Raw genomic sequence first — 17,236 nt, 5'->3', positions numbered from 1 at the left:
AATTGGGTTACACTTTGAAGTACAATCAGACCGGTAAAGATGGAAGTACATTTGAGTAGCATGAGTAGGGATCAACTGGATTTCTGTAGGATGAAGTTTGATTTCTCATACATTGAATACATGGTGTACTTCTAAAAATGTTAGGATTGAGATTAGGCTCTTGTAAGATTTAAAGCAAATGCAGACAAATTAGTCAATCTAACAGACAATGTGATAATGGAGGTAAAGCTTAGGATTTATGGTGTTTGGAAACTTCTTTGTCCTGACAGTGCATATACATCTACTAGATGTGATCCCTTATTCACAAAGGCCTCTGTGATAATGAAATTAAAGCTTTCCTTCCATTTAGGAATTAGGTATACATTTGTTAGATGTGATCTCTTATGTCCCAACTATCATTGTAGAAATTCCTTTTTTTTAAAAAATGGGGCATCAGAATTGGGAGTTTTAGACAGTTCACAGCTGCTAGATTAGGATAAGCCTACTATACTCTTTCAAGATGCAGAATCTGATTTTTTCAATTAAGGGTGCTGAGTGTGTTAGACCAAGTAGGTCATCAACATTGCCTCCTTTACAAGATCTTGATATAGGTGTGGTTAAGAATCTCCTTACAGAAATTATATTAGAAATGGATATTCTCTGCAAGGGAGGGAGTTCAATGATTGGGTGGTACATGATGGGGTAAATATGTTAGTAGTTGATAGTCGAACAAAACATGTGAGATCACTTGCATAGATTGCCACTGTAGCTGAAGGAATACTGAGTATTAAGGTTCAGCAACATTTTTGATTTCCTCTTGCTGATCATGGTGATGGCAACAACTCCCTACACATATTTGGACGTAGTTGGCGAAAGGTTGGGCCGACCAGGCAGCAACAACCTGTTGCATGCTATGTGGTTTCTCTTTTGTGCATGTATATGGTGATAATTTAATTTCTTGGTTCGGGTCTTTCAGGAAGACCACCTTTCTTCAGTATATGCTAGCTTCGATTTGTCATTATTCCTGCTGCCATCGTAAAGGCTCAACACAAGATTGATTAAATTCCTATCATAGTTCAAATTGCAATAAAGCTCAGCAACTGTAGATACAACCTTCTGGTTTAAATCTCAGAACCCTTATTCTAGTTTAATTGGGGTACAACCTGTGTAACTAGCTCCGTTTAGATGGAACTGACCTGGAGGTGGGGTTTACTTAATTGATATTGATGTTGCTGTTGTGGAGGTCTGAGCTGTGAGATTGTTACATTTGACTCCTTCATTCTTGTGCAAGGGAATGAGCTCCAAGTTGCAATGAAATGGTAAGAAGGGACCTACAGAGAGGGAACTTTTAATTGATGTGTCAACGGTATCCGTGGTGTACCATGTTTTGGTTGTAATTTCTTTTTAGTAAGGAGTTCAAGTTAAGGCTGATCTCTAGTTGCTATATAATGCTCTATGTGTCTCGAATTTGATTGCTGAGTAAGAAGTCTTGATAATGGAGGTGAGGTGTTTGAATTGCCACCGGTATGTCCTTCTATTCTCATGTAAAGAGTGAGTTGCTATGTTGAAATAAATTGTAGGAGTGAGGAATCAAATTAAAAGAAGATGGTTACTGTAGAAGCAGAATTGTTTGTTGTTCTGAATGGGTTATGGGTGAGGAATGGAAAAGGAATTCAAGAAATCGGTTTTCATTTGATGTTGAATTCATGGATTGCAGAGATTTGTGTGAAAGACCGATATTTGATGTTGATATGTATGTTTTTCACAAGTAGGGAATCCTGAAATGGGGTGTTTTATAGATGCAGATTGGTTAGTTGTGAAAATGATGGTTGATCCACCACTAACTAATTGTGCAATTATTGGTGAGAATCTAATTACCTGGTGGAGTGAGAAATAAATTATTGTTGTTAGTATAGGCTGTTCGGAATAACGAAAATTTGGGGACCAAATTTTTATAAGTGGGGGAGGATGTAAGAATCCGGAAATTTTGCTATAAATATGAAAAGATTCGTCTCGCGAAGACGAACAAAACGAAATTTGTTTGGACCCAAACGGAGGTCGTTTGACCATTGAACCAGGTGAACCAAAATGGAAGTTGGTTTGGTTCGGCCGGTTCGACCAAAGGGTTTATTTTGGCCGGTTCATTTGAGATGGGTTAAAGGCTAAAGGGGGTTCGGGTTTCGGATCTTGATCCGTTAAGAGGAGAAATAAAAACCCAGCTTCGCGTGTTCCGCCGCAATCCCGATCGCGCAACCCCTCTTCTTCCATTCGATCGCAACTGCCTTCTTCGCCGACGCCGATCGCTGCCCAACGTCGGATCTAAGTTAGAGGCGAGCTAGCACTGGACACCGACGGTGACCTAGGGTTTTTCCTCGGGGCGATCCTGACCAGGAGGAGTTGCGGCTGCGTTAGGTACGGCCGGTGGCGACGACGCGAATGAAGGAGAAGAAACTGAGGAAAATTGATCGGTAAGTAGGATTGGAGCTGGAGTTTCGATTTTATAGGGTTGCCTGATCGTATATCGCTTAAATGAATCTAAATCTTCTTTGATTTGGATCGATTTTCTCCTCCACAGTTGGTAAACTCGCCGATGTCGTAGGGATTTCGGCAGCAAGGTGAGGTGGGAACCGAAACTTGATTTCTAGGGCCTTAACCCTACGAGGTGAGTTCTGTTCTTGATGGTTCTAATGATGGATTAGTTGAGTTGTAGTAGTTTTGATTAATTTCAGTGTGATTAAAGGAACTGACCGAAGATCTATTTGGCTGAGGAATCGGACAGGATTTCTAGGGCTAGGGTTGCTGATTGAGGTAAGTTGTTGGAAACCGATTCTTGTATGTTATTTGATTCTCTTATTGCATGGTATTGTGGACATGGAGAATTCGTGGTTGTTGACCGGTTGGCTGGAGATGAGATTCTGATTTGGGTTCAGTTATGACTCTAATCATGGTATTGTAGGATATTCTTGATGATATGGATCTATGGGACTTATAGATTGATCTATGTTGGATCTATGTAATAAAACCTACAAAATTATTGATCTGTTTGGGTTTATGAGTTGGTTTTGATTGGTTGGATGGATTCTATAGGGATTTTGGGTTAGGTTAATTTTGATTAGAGTAATTAACCTGAAGTTTGACTAGGACCATGAGATTTTTAGTAAATGTTGTTTATTCTGTTTACAGGACATTGATTGGTTGCGGGTATTTGGATTTCTCTGAGATTTCATACGACCAATCTGAAGGCGGGTACCTTGACTTGTCTTCTATAGATAGGGCTTACAGATATGTGTAAATTGCTAGATTCCAGTAATTATGTTTCTGCTCATTTGGACTATACATGCTGCTTGGATCTGACTTTTTATCAGTTACACATGCTTACATTTTGGTTATCAGTTATTTCTTCCTCTGGATATCATCTGATACCTTTACCATGTTTAGATATCTGATACTTTTGCCATGTTTAGATATCTGGTACCTTTGCCATGTTTAGATATCTGATACCTATGGATTTTTGATACCACCTGATACTTGTCCATATGCTTTAGTTGGATTTATCTTGCTCTGTATCGGTGTTTATACTAGACGTGATACCTTATATCATTCTGATTATGGGAGCATATGACATGGACTTGTAGATGGATAGGTGGTGCATGGATCATACTGATGGATATGCATTTGGATATATGCTGCATGGACTAGTGTCATACATCATGCTTGCATATATTGCATAACCGACGTGCGGGATTCCATTGTTGTTGAGTCCGGCGTCAGTTACATGCGGGCTACCAATCAAAGGGTGTGTGTAATTGCATGCCTAGCGATTATTGGCGTTCTGTTCCTATTCTAGTCGAGTCGCTCCTATTATAGCAGCACAGGTGTAAGTCCGTCGCTTGTGTATGATTTACACACACAATCCACTCATGGGTTAGTGGAAACCTTTAGATTGGTGCATACTTGCCCTGACAGGAGCTTCCGCTAGGCCACCCAGGATAGTGGTTTCGTAGCGTGGTAGCATACAGGGATCCCTCCTCTGTCATTGTGACCAGGAGATGAGAGCTTGCTCGCCCACTTATGATTTGGGTACCAGGATAGGTGTACACCTTGAGGACATCCTGTCCACTCGGTCACGCAGGAGCAGTGACGACAGAGTGCACAGAGGTCACAGCCCTACCCACGCGACTCCACCACTGTGGATGAGTGATCTGACGGGTTAGATTCCCACGCGACCTCGCCGCTAGAGTGGTGACCGGTCTGACTGGCGTCAGGGGTGACCAGGACATGCATTGCATCATGTGCATACTGCACTATTGCATTTGTTTGTGATTGTTGCACTTGTTTGATGCACTTGGATGACATGCATGCACAGGATACCTATATGTTGGTTTGGGGATTACCTTTCACCTTACTATTGTTTATCGGACTCTGGTATGTACAGATCTACTGTTGTTCAGTTTTCTACCTTATTTACCTTCCAGTAGACTGTACAGCATGTTATTACTGCTGATAGCTTTATACACATATCTGCTAGATACCCGCTGAGTTTCTTTTGGAACTCACCCCGTTTACCTGTATTGTATTTCAGGTTGATGCCGTCTGGAGAGCTGCTCTGCTAGTCCCGAACTATTGAGTTTTTGGTTTATTTACTATTCCGCATACATGTATTCGAACTTATGGGATTTCTCGATGAGTTTTCCACTTGAGTACTTAGTTCTCCGCTGTTCGATATATTTCTGATTTCCATTTCGTGTTGTTTACCGAATTCTTGTTCGGATTTGATATATATATACACATGCGTGGATGTGATATTACAGTAGGATGTGTTAGTGACCGTGTGGGTCACATTTATTTCTGTTATATATATAAATCCATAGCCTGTTATGGATTGGCCGTGTGGGCCTTATTATGTGTATGTATACAGGGAAAGTCCATTGTTACAGGGGAGATGCTGCCGAAATTTCTCGGAAAGCCGTCTCCCGGGGCGTAACATTTACGATAACTCTAAATGCTCCCTATTAATTAAACTTAGATTTTCAGTAATCATTGAATAGATCACTTTTAGGGAATTAATCGGATCGTAAATACCTTAATTACTAAAAAAATATAATTTTTCTAAATGATCCTATAATTTTAGTATTGTCAAAATATCTAAGCATAAGCATTATTAATATAAAAGTCAACTTAAACAGGGATAAATGGATAACAAAAATAAAAGTCAAGGTGGAGTTTTGATGTAAGACGAGAAATTTCATAAAAATAATTAAAGCCTGAAATAATATTATTCTAATTTAAATATTTTGAAATGAATAAAAAGAGGATTTTGTGATATGATTAGATTTTCTTTATTAAACATCGATAAAACGGCTATTTTATTTTGTAAAGATTGTTGAACTTAATGGTTAATTGGTGGTCTCATATGTAGATTATTGTATAAAAAGAAACAAGCGGAACTGCCTTTCAAAAAATTGATTATTGACCGGCTAAGACCTCTATTTTAATTAATGTCTTATTGAGACTCTTCTTTTCAAAAGTAAATGCCTTAAATAAAAGAAAAAAATGATGTATTTGACCATGTTTTATTGTTAAAAAATATATAATTATCTTATTATTCAATTAGATTATAATTAAAAATTAATTTTAAAACTTGATTAGTGAAAAGCATAAGTGATATATTTATAATTATCTATGATCTCCAATATGATTTCTGAAAAATATAAAAAATTATTTTAATATTAACCTAAATTCTAATTTAAAGTTACTTAATGCGACAGATTAGACCAACCAACGACAAACCAACTCTACCAATTAAATCATTTTAATGATCAAAATTATACTTAATCGTGGGTAAGACCCGACTCGAATCCTAAATCGAATCAACATATCGATTATCCATCGACTTGTCTCTAGATTAGATTGATTAATTAACAATTAGACTCCAAATAAATTAATGAATTAGTGATTTAATCATCGATTACTAATTCATATTTGTATTTATTTAATAAAATACTATTAAATATTTTTTAAAATTTTTTAATAATAATTTTTTATTTAATAATATTAATAATACGATTTAATATAAATTAATTTATTTACTTCAAAATTTTTAAATATAAATTTTTTTATAAAAATCATTTTTAAAAATTGTTGAATCATTTCCTTTTTTGACTCATTAAATTTATTAATCTCATTTAATTTTTTTATTTATTTAAAATTAAATTTATAAAAATTATTTAACTAATATAATAAAACTAATATATCAAAATATATAATTTATTCAATAATAAAATTATATATATAATAAAAATAATTATATATATATATATTTCATCTACTAAAATATAATAATATTAATATTAAATAAAAATTATTATTATTAAAAAATAAAAAATAATTTAAATTTTAATATAATTTTTTTCATCTAATTTTATTTTTAATTGTTTAACTAAATCATAAATCGCATTTTGATTTGAAGATTAAAATTAAAAATCAAAATTTTTTATATCGAAGATTTTGAATTCTTCTAGAATTGATCTAATAAGGTTGGACCGGCTGATGCGAATGTTTTTTTTATTTAGTCTTATCAAACTGATCATCTGAGAATTGATCGGTCGGAAAGGTTGATTATCAGATGGCAACTTCAAAAAAAAAAAAAAAAAAAAACAGAACTAGTCATTTCATCCATATTTACATGCGACGCCAATAGATTATTGGTTCCGAAAACTCCAGGTCTCAGTTACAACTAGTGCTTGAGCTTCTAAATAGGTCCTTGCCAGTGAAGCGTCAGCGAGTTCTTTTCTTCGTGCCGTTTCCCAAATCATCTGCAAAGCACTTGGATGTCTGCAACGAACCACCCCTGTCAGAAGACCAGCGAGCAGGGGAGTTGAAATCTTGTGCCATCTCAAACAGCATCTGCTGTAGTTCCCTTAGGCTATACTGCTTCTCCTGAAAGATTGATTTAATATCAGAATCAAGTAAGTAATTGACAACACCAGAAGGTAACAGACAGGTCATGGAGCTGATGAGAACAATAAATCATAACAAAACAGATGCGAAGGAACAAATTTTACAAGTGCAATCACACAAATTGAATTGCATGAACAATATAAAAAAAGGTACCTCCTTCCTCACGCTAGCCATAAGCGACATCATTTCTTGAACGAAATCATGAAAGCCCTTCAAGAACGAAGCATATAATTAAACTTGGTGTTTTGGGGAATAGTCACGCAAATCCAATCACAATTTTCATCCAACTTACCTCGACTGCTTCCTCGTCGTCTTCGATAGGACCGCAGAGTCCGGAATCGTACAATCTCCTCCTCTTTGCATCGGATAACACTGTTCCATACCATTCCATCAGAACCAAAGGGGAAAATATTGAATTTTTTAAAACGTCTTATAGGTTCACAATCACAGAGAGAAAATTCTTGATTAAAAACAGAAAGGCACATGCAAATTACTACCTTGATAAGCCTCTTGGATCTGTTGGAACCTTTGCTTGGCCTCATCCACCATCTCCGGCTCCCCCCTTCTCCTATCCGGATGCCACCTCTAACACAAACAACAAAACGATTAATCCAAAACTAACCCCTATCAATGCATAAGTAATCATAACAAACGGGAGTCAAAAAATTTTACCAAAGCGAGTCTCCGGTAGGCGTTGCGGATCTCCAATAATGAGGCATCCCGAACGACGCCGAGCACATCGTAGTACGAAACCGATCGCCTGCGCGGCCTATTCAAAGACTCCATCGTGCTCGCGGCCACCGCAAATCGAAGTCGGTTAGGTTTACGACGGTCTCCGCTCCGTTGCTCCTTATAGAAGAGAAGGCAAAGGGGGGAAATATCTGAAGCGGAGACACTTTCGCGCCGCGATTCTGGAAGCTTCTCGTCGCGGTGGCGACGTGTGGATGAGATTGAGTGTCTCAGAGATATATATTTTTATGCAGCGATATCATTCGCGAGCAGTACCGGTTTACGAAGCCGTTTTCCAGAATGTTCCCAGCTCCCATCTACACGCAACTTGTTACACATCGGCCGAAATGACAGCTGGACGATATTTTAGATTATTTTAGAAATTATTAGTCAAATAGTCGGTCGACCGGAGTAAATAATTAAGCAACTAATTAAAAGAGAAAATATGAAGTAGATATGCTGTCAGTAGATCTTACGATCATTTATAAGGAATTTTTACAATTGATCACAACACAGGAGGATCAAATTACCTTCATATCGATGATGCTTGCGATGCATTATTTGTTGAAGGAAATTAAGGGGAAAAAAAGAAATCTTTGACTTTTGAATTGAAAAATGAGTAATATTTTATTGTTTATTGGATCTGTTTAACTTGTGAAATATGTTTATTATATGAATATCTTTGGCACATAGTCGTATAGACGAATGTACAAATCTCTTATATTTGTCAAATCGGCCACTATCGCAGCTACTTAATAACTGTGCACAAGTTTTGAACAAAAATAATTTGATGGTTAAAAACTAAAAAATGTTAGTAGAAAATATAAATGAATATAAGAGAGTAGTATATTATGTAGTCAATGTAGACAATATATTTCATATAATAGAATCTAATAACAATAATATACAATTAAGGCCATCATTTTTTATAATTAATTTTATTAATTTTTTATCATAAATTTTTTTAAACTCTTAAATGATATTGATGCAGAGGAAACTACGAGCATCACATGGCATGTACAGAACTTGGTCAAGGTGAATCCTAGTCAAACCGAGTCAAGTCAGAACTTGATTCAAGATTATTTAACTCGGGGCAAACTCAAATTAAGTCATATTGATCCTCCCGAGTCCATTCTCCAATGAAGTTTATTTCAGTTATAAGATGGAGGAAGCGCCAATTACTTTAAAGCAGAGATGAATTCATGTTTGGGCATCCATGTTTGAGTTGCATCGCGATGGTTGAACATGCCACAGGAGGTGTACTGCATTGCGTGGGTGTAAACACTCATTTTTCTAGATCCCTAGGGAGGATACTAAATTTGACTGATGCGGTGGGTAATCGGCCTCCACATGGCAAGGTCAAGTTAAAAGTCAAGCTGAACTGGGAGTCAAAGGTAAGACTCGACCACATTTGGTCCAAATAGGAGATGAGGACAAATTGAATCAAGCCACACTCAATCCAGATGGGGGCCCAAGTCAAATCAAGGCAAACTTGAGTGTTAATCGATCCACTCAGGAGTATAAGTATGACTCCTTGATGATCGACTCCTTGGCATTCGACCCCTCAGCACTCGGTCGCCTCGACCCTTCGACGTGATTTCTCCTAATCCCTCAAACTCTCAACTCAGTTCCAAGCATCCCAAGTACTCCCACTACATGTACTTAAGTGTGGATGATGTGGCTAGTGAAGGATGCAGAGAACATGGGACCATGAGGCATTTGGACGTAAGTTGCGGAAGAAGCAGGGGAACGTAGGCCCATGTGGCATCCCCTCAACCTAAACGTGGGTGATTGGGGACGTGGATAGAAGAACGTGGGGGTCTTGCCTCTCTCCTTTAAAAAAGTATAAAGAAAAGTCCACTCCCTTAGGTATGCACACAAGAAATCGAAACTTTTACTTTCTAATCTTCTCTTCCTTTCTAACGTAAAAAATCTAACTTGAGCGTCAGAGTATCGTGCCAAAGTCCGCCTTAGCCTTCATTCTAACTCTTGTTGAATTTTGCAGAGATCCCTAGAGATCCTCCATTCCCAGATCAATTGGAACCCATGAACCTCGAAGATAGCCCACCTTGGTGGTTCATGTGTCCTCGATCTCAAATTTGAACATTAATGATGTTCAAGCCCATCTCAAACTCTAATTCTCGGATCCATCCCTGTCAAAAAGGCAGTGGTAGAAAATGGGAACCACCATCAATAATAGAGACAATTAATGAAAAGGGTGCGCTGGTTGCAAAGGCATAATGATGTCGAGTCAAGAAGGAGGCGCGTTGATTATTACAAAATTGCAAAAATACTAAAGGGGAAGTGAATATCACGTGTAAAAATTCATTTTAAAACTTTCTTTTCTTTTTAAACTTAAAAATAAGCACAGTAGAAAAACTAATCACACAAGTACATTTTTATTTTTATTTGGTTCACAACCTTTGATTGTTATTCCAGGTCTATAATCTGATCGTGGATTACTTCAAGTGAGCAACCACTAACTTTATCCTTTCCGAAGACTTCAGAGGCAGAGAAACCTTTTTACAAAACTAAGGGTGTGTCAACAAGCTTACCACCCCAAAACTTAGAAATATCGACAAGCGAAAATCCCAAGTAGGGCGTAGTTGTCAAAGTCGCACAATGGTGCAGAAGCTTGCTTTTGAGCACAAACGAAGACTTGAGAAGTTGTGAGTTGATGTTGAAGGCCTTCTGGTTGAGCTACTTTTATAGGAATAGATTGGTCAACTGATCTACCTAATCGGTTGCTCGATTCCTTTGATAATCGGATCCATATATGGTCTATTGGTCGACTGGTGTATAGGTTTGATCGATCGACCTTGCATTTTGCCATTGACCATCTACAACATTAACATCTTGACGTCGATACTTGACCATGTGAGCCTCATAGGCCTTATCATTTACCACTTAAACCTCCACATCAGCATGCCAAGAGTTATCCTTTGTCACGTTAGTCTTCTGTAATTTATCTTGTCCACAACAACCACTACATCAACACGATAGAACCTGAACTGTTCAGTCGATCGGTAACTCTAGTTCAATCGATCGATAACTCCGATTCAGTCGCTCGAACCCTACAACACCTAGTTAGCACAATACAAGTAATATATTACAATTAAGTTGTGATAGTTATCACTCTATCTGATCTCGACTTTAAAATCTATGTAGAATTTTTAATCGGATCATCGTCCAAGGTTGTCCCATAATGAGGACTCATTCTTACTTATTCTTCTTTTCAAAAGAACCTTCTACTCCAGGAGCTTACTTTGTATCAAATATCAAGTCCAACTGACTTATTTGAGCTTTCTCTACTTGACGTCAAATCACTCGACACCCTAGGACTTTCCTTGACTCGATCTTTGGTCCTTGTTGACTCATTGAGTCTGTCTTGTCCATAAAGACCAACCAGCCTACAAGATAGCTTATTTTTAAACCTTTGCCAACAATAAAATTCAGGTTCGATTATGATGCTTTCTACACTAACAATTATGATGTTGAGTCAAGAAAGAGGCGTGCTGATTATGGAGATGTGTTTGTTAAGAACCTTGTGTGTGCTCTCTTTCCCTATATAAGATAATTGTATATATCATCATGAAAGGATATGTGATTCATTATTAGATCTCACTATTTTTACTCTTTTACTTTTTTCTTCAATTTTTTTCTTCAGATCTGACTTGAGTGTCAGAGGGGCTAAGCCAAGGTACGCCTTAGCTCCTCCTTCCTAATGCGAAATGGAGAATCATTATTCACCCCCTCTAGTGACGTCAACGGTTCCAACAAGAGGTTGGTATATCATATCAATCGACTAATATCTCTATTTTAATTTTACTAAAGTTGAATTTTGACCTTATTAGATATCCAGTTGACCTCAACCTATCAGGACTCCCTTTGCTCAGTATACGGTCAACCTTGATTTGTCAAAGCTTTATCATTGTCTAGCATCCAATCAATTTTATCTGTTGGGATTTTATCATTGTCAAATATCCAGTATTTCTTGACCTGTTTAAACTTCCTTTCTCGTGCCTAATATTCATTTCTCCATGGCTTGTCAGGACTTTACTTCTCGTGCCTAACATTCGGTCCTTCATGACTTGTTAAGACTTTCCTAATTACTAAATATCCGATCAATTTTTATACAATTAGTCTTCATATCTCATACCAGGTGTCTGGTCCTCCATGACCCACTTGAACTTCATGTCTTATGTCAAGTGTCCGATCTTCCAAGACTCACTTGGATTTCACCTTTGCCAACTTCCTATTAAACTTTCAATTGTCAAATGTCTAGTCAACCATGATCCACTTGGACTTCTCCACTTATTCCAACTTCCTATTGGACTTCTGACTTTCAAGTGTCTAGTCAACTTTGACACACTTGGTATTCTCCACTTATGCCCTCATCAATTAAAATATTAATTAAATATAGAAACTCAATTCAAACTTAGTCAATCGAGCTTGGTCAACCTTGACTAGAGATCGATTACAACAATAAAACAATCGACTGAGAGTGATACGCAGTTGACTATTAGGTAATTTTCAGTCATACAATAATCTTATAAAAGAGGATTTCATAGAGAATTTTATATGCCAATGATCTTGAGATTTTTGAAGGAAAAATATTGTTGCATTCCAAACCTTCAAGAAGCAATTCAAAACAACTAAACAATGAATAAAGCAAAGATATATATTATTGTTTACATTGTATTTAATTTTTCATCTTCATCTTTATATATGCTTATGTTGCTTGTAAAAAAATAAGTTTGTAAGAGGTTTCTCCACTTTTAGAAAGTGTTTAAGAAGGAAAAAATATAATGGTCATACAAGGAGGTTTCGAACTATGTGAAAATGATTTGTTGTGCTTGTATTGTTTTTTTCTTATGTTTATTTCCATTGCACGTTAACATTTTATAAATGAGTACAACGAACAACAAATGAAATAAATCACTATTCATCCCCTTCGGGGTCATTACCAGTCCCAACAATGGCGACCCATGCTGGTGTAACTGTCCTACCACTATGGTGTCCGTTATTAATTGCCACGAATTAGTACGTGGAGGAGCCTCCAATACCACATCGTAACTCTACGGATCGACTTAAGATAGGGGATTTGGATGATCAAATCTACATGGGAACTTGAACGATTGAGTCATTCAAGTTAATGGACAGGCACTCAAGATGCCAAATGCTTCTGCAACAGAGCTAAGGTGTCCAAACTACTTGGTTGCTTAACTCAAGGAGTTAGAGGGTACTCTAGGTGCCAAACTACCAAGTCTTGGTACCCGGACCATTGAGTGCCTTTACCTACGTGCCAATGTAGCTAGAGGTCATGTGTACTTAATTAGGTTTGTTGATGTGTTTAAGAGTCATTTGCTACGGTGTTTAGGGATCATTTCTATGAGTATCAATTATCATAATATTGTAGTATCATTTTAATATTTTATTATTCAAAAAAATTTAATCGAGTTGTAATAATTTCTGAATTGATGGTGTATAAGAATGGAGTGAATATAAAGGTCAAGTGTTAAAGTACAATAAATAATAATTAAGTTTTTATCTTAAGGTTGATTATATAAAATTTTCTATTATCATTACTAATTAAATCAGTTTGAGTCTTCTTCTTCCTCAATTAATTAATAGGCGTATTTATTATAGCTTTATATTATTTAATTAAGATATTTATTGATCATTTACATATATATGTTCATATCATTTTAAATATATTTTTAAAAGCTTTTCTTAATAGTTTTTAATTTTACTATTTTATTATTCAGAAATCTACTTAACATCTTAAGTGTCGAAGTAAAAAAAAACAGAGGATGGAGGTGCAATGATCGAAAGAGAAGCAAAAAAATAAAAAGAAAGATCGAGAGAAAGATACGAAAAAAAGATGGAAGATGTGGATCAGTAGAAGTTTCTGTGGAGCAGGGGATGGTCCCCTCGTGCCGTGGGTGGGGCCGAGATGTGCCCCACCAGTGCAGCCAGTGGGACCGGCGTGCTCTCCGGCGACGCTGCAAAGTGACCGAGGCATGGTAGGAGGCACATTTCCGTCCATTGTAATTCTCTTCCCTTGCCTCACAAGTCATCAGTCCCAAATCATCATGCACCATCATCAGCTAGCATACATCTTTCCCTTCGCAATTTTATTCATTATTTAGATACATAATGCACTAGTGCAATTGTCCTTTTAGAAATCACTACTTCTAATTTTTATAAATTTATTTAAACTTTTATATATATGGAAGTAAGCTAAAATTTAATTCCCACTCAGTGTCAATTGACCAAGAACGTTCAAGGCGCATGCATGCGCCGCGCATCGATCAATCCGTCAATAAACAGCGAAATGATCTTTGATTGCACTCGAGAAATTAAACACCCACCGATGGCTTTGTCGAGTCGAGTAGAGCCCGCACCGACTCGATGTGACACGACGGCATTAAATTAAGCACGATCTAATTTGGAGCTGGGACAAACCATGCACAAGCTAGCTAGCGAACGAGGTCAACAATCAGTCCAGTGGTCAATATGGATCGATCCAACCCAACGAGCAGCTAGCACAAGCAAGCAAGCACTGATGATTTGATGCGTACTTGAAACGACAAAACATTTGCGAGTCCCAATGCCACCTAGCTCCTCCGGAATCTCAATGCTGCTTCCTGTTCCCACTGACGCAATAATTCATTCGTAGGCCAACACAGCTAGCCATCTTTTTTTTCTTTTGTTTAGTGCTTCTGTTTATTTATTTATTAATGAAATACCATCATGATGAGGTCATAAAACGTTATGGACCACCAGGCAATGGGTGAGCCTTTCCTCCTCGGCTGATTGAGCTCTAAATTTAAGAAAGAAGATAAAGTTGCGTTAGTGAAAGTGATAGGAGGTAATATATATACACACGAGTCTCTCTCTCTCTCTCAATGTCCGTGTTCACATATTTCCTTTTCAAAATTCTATTTTTTTTACTTCAAAATATATATTCTCTGTATATATATATATACACACTATTTTCTTATATCTATAAAAATTTAAAATATTCACTGTGGATGTATATTTGTTTGACGACTGTATATTATAGTCACCTCAAATTTTCACTGTTAACAGGATCAAGCAATGAATCCCGAACAATGAAGAAATAATATCAGAAGACATAAACAATTAAGCAGCAAAAGAAAACAAACAACGCGAGCAGAGGCAAAGGGAATCCACCGTAGTTACCAGTCTATTTGTTGCAGCATTCATTGGAGTCACTGAGCTGTCCATCAAATGTTAAACAGAAAGAACTACAAATTAAGGGCACAAACCGAGAAGGATTTGCTTTTGCAGGTCCAACAAGGAGAATTTAAGACTTGTTTGACCGCTGCATGCATCAGATATATATATATATATATATATATATAAATACAAGATCTATCTGCTATCCAATGAAAATTCGCACGCCATATGTATTTATGACTTGATATCGACCACACACGTTATATTGCATGCAGATTCTCAAAAATATAAATAAAAAAAATTATGTGATTTGGGCGACAAATATTGCTAATTCTACATATGTGAAATTAATATTTAAGGAAATTTTCATATAGATGTGTTAAAATATATTTCACTAAATTTCACGTATGTATTTTTTAGATGCTAATGGTGTTAAAGATTAACGGTTATTTATATTATTTTTATTTGTTAATTGTCCAATTTATTTTCTTTTTATATATAGCAACTAGTCAGCATATAATGATGTTATAAGAACGAGTCATGAATTTTAAAAATTAATTAATTAATTAAGCTACATTAATGCGGAATCAAATAGGTTTTGACTGAAGGACGAATCGAAGATAAGCAACTGAGCGAGAAAAAATAAAATAAAAAAGAAATAGTGAAGAAGAGAACAAATAATAATAAGTAAAAAAAATGAGTTATTTTCTCCATCAGTATATAATAAATCTCCCTAAATCCAATGATTACGGCAGACGACCTTGAAGCCGACAAGCCGACTCGTTAACCCCAGACAAGGAGACCTGTCGGCTGTACTCCTGGATCCCTTCTGACACGTGTCGGTCATCCGGTTCCGTCCATCCCTCTCTTTTGACGTGACTATTCGAGTCAAACTAGTTAGTCTCCGACTTACCTCTTCGGGTCCCACACCACCTTCCTCCTATTCGCCTTCTGCCCCTCGCTCTCTCCGTAATTTATTATTCCTTCCTGCCTCTTGATTTCCCCTTTGCCCGTTATTTATATCTCACCTTAAAGCCTGCTCTCTTTTACCTCTTCTTTTGCTTGTTCTTATTATTCTTCCCTTTTAGTTGTTGATCGCTCCCTGCTCATGGGGGAGTTGGGGAGGAGCCCTTCTCAGTTAGAGCTCACCATCGGAGTCCCTGGTTTCACCTCTGGTTTGTTCTTGTACCCTGCATGGATCATGTTATTTAATCTCTTAATTTATTCGTCAAATTTTGACTTGCAACACAGAAAGAGGTGATGGAGGAGGCGGCGGCGGAGGAGGCAACTGGAGAGATTTGGACATGAACCAACCAGCTTACGGCGGAGAGGAGGAGTACCCCATGGGAAGCATCGAAGAGGAGGAGGAAGAGGAAGGCGGCACTCCCCGGCCAAAGAAGCTCCGGCTCTCCAAGGACCAGTCGAGGCTCCTGGAAGAAAGCTTCCGGCAGCATCACACCTTGAACCCAGTAAGCACAATAATTAATAGCTTAATTAATCAACTCCGACTGTGTAATAAATGAGTTAATTTGCAATTACTTGGAAACAAAATGCCTTAATTAATGAATTGAATGAAACGGCAGAAGCAGAAGGAAGCGTTGGCATTGAAGCTGAAGCTGAGGCCTCGCCAGGTGGAGGTGTGGTTTCAGAATCGCAGAGCCAGGTGAGTCGATGATAATGAAGATGAACTCATCTTATTTAATTTCTTTTGTCTTCATTTTAGTTAATGCTTTTAAAATTTTCCTCCTCAGCTTTGACCGTTTGCTAGTTAATGACAATAACATTTATTAGAAATGGAGAACTTGAGATGGACGGGTACTGTTTTCAGTAACATGGCTTGTTGTATTTTAAGGGGCATACAATGCTTAGCTTACGATAGACTGAACCGTGTACTATCGATGCTGACCAGTAGTTCTGTGGATGGAAAATATAACAAGTAGAAATAAAAAGTACTTGTCTTTATTAATTAATCTTCAAGTTGTTAATGAATCAGGACGTGCGATTTGGTCGCTGTGAATTAATGTAATGGATTATGGATCAGGACGAAGCTGAAGCAGACGGAGATGGAGTGCGAGTACCTGAAACGCTGCTTCGGGTCGCTGACGGAGGAGAACCGGCGGCTGCAGCGGGAGGTGGAGGAGCTGCGCGCGATGCGGGTGGCGCCGCCCACCGTGCTCTCCCCGCACACTCGCCAGCCGCTGCCGGCGTCGTCCTTGACCATGTGCCCGCGCTGCGAGAGGGTGACCGCTGCCGCGCCGGGTGCCGGCGCAGTCACCAGGGTGGCGGCGGCGGTGGCGCCGGCCTCTGCCTCGCCCTTCCGGCGCCCTGCTGCTTGCTGAAGTGCGAGGTCCTGCAGTCGATG

General features: G+C 37.8%; 2 protein-coding genes and 1 long non-coding RNA gene across 3 annotated transcripts; 2 read left to right on the top strand and 1 right to left on the bottom strand.

Moving 5' to 3' along the window:
• The first annotated feature begins 629 nt into the window (after positions 1-629).
• On the top strand, positions 630-4,961 carry LOC141845180 (uncharacterized). Its single transcript, XR_012603228.1, has 5 exons — positions 630-2,447; positions 2,555-2,641; positions 2,720-2,787; positions 3,163-3,221; positions 4,562-4,961. It is a non-coding gene; the product is annotated as an uncharacterized LOC141845180 (long non-coding RNA).
• Positions 4,962-6,626: 1,665 nt separating this feature from the next.
• On the bottom strand, positions 6,627-7,844 carry LOC141843409 (uncharacterized). The gene is made up of 5 exons (XM_074731483.1): positions 7,612-7,844; positions 7,437-7,524; positions 7,232-7,311; positions 7,093-7,149; positions 6,627-6,918 (listed from the first exon to the last, which is right to left on the bottom strand). Exons 1-5 carry the CDS (start codon positions 7,723-7,725, stop codon positions 6,757-6,759), a joined length of 501 nt encoding a protein of 166 aa, XP_074587584.1. The 5' UTR covers positions 7,726-7,844; the 3' UTR covers positions 6,627-6,756.
• An 8,091-nt stretch (positions 7,845-15,935) lies between these two features.
• LOC141846186 (homeobox-leucine zipper protein HOX3-like) lies at positions 15,936-17,213 on the top strand. Its single transcript, XM_074734188.1, has 4 exons — positions 15,936-16,049; positions 16,126-16,343; positions 16,458-16,537; positions 16,916-17,213. The coding sequence occupies exons 1-4, from the start codon at positions 15,983-15,985 to the stop codon at positions 17,211-17,213; spliced, it is 663 nt and encodes a 220-aa protein (XP_074590289.1). The 5' UTR covers positions 15,936-15,982.
• The last annotated feature ends 23 nt before the right edge of the window (positions 17,214-17,236 follow it).

The sequence above is a fragment of the Curcuma longa genome, chromosome 1 (assembly GCF_044706935.1).
Source record: "Curcuma longa cultivar G26 ecotype Majalengka, Jawa Barat chromosome 1, ITB_CL_G26_1.1, whole genome shotgun sequence".
In the NCBI taxonomy this organism is placed as follows: domain Eukaryota; kingdom Viridiplantae; phylum Streptophyta; class Magnoliopsida; order Zingiberales; family Zingiberaceae; genus Curcuma; species Curcuma longa.
This window is presented reverse-complemented; position numbering and strand designations above follow the sequence as displayed.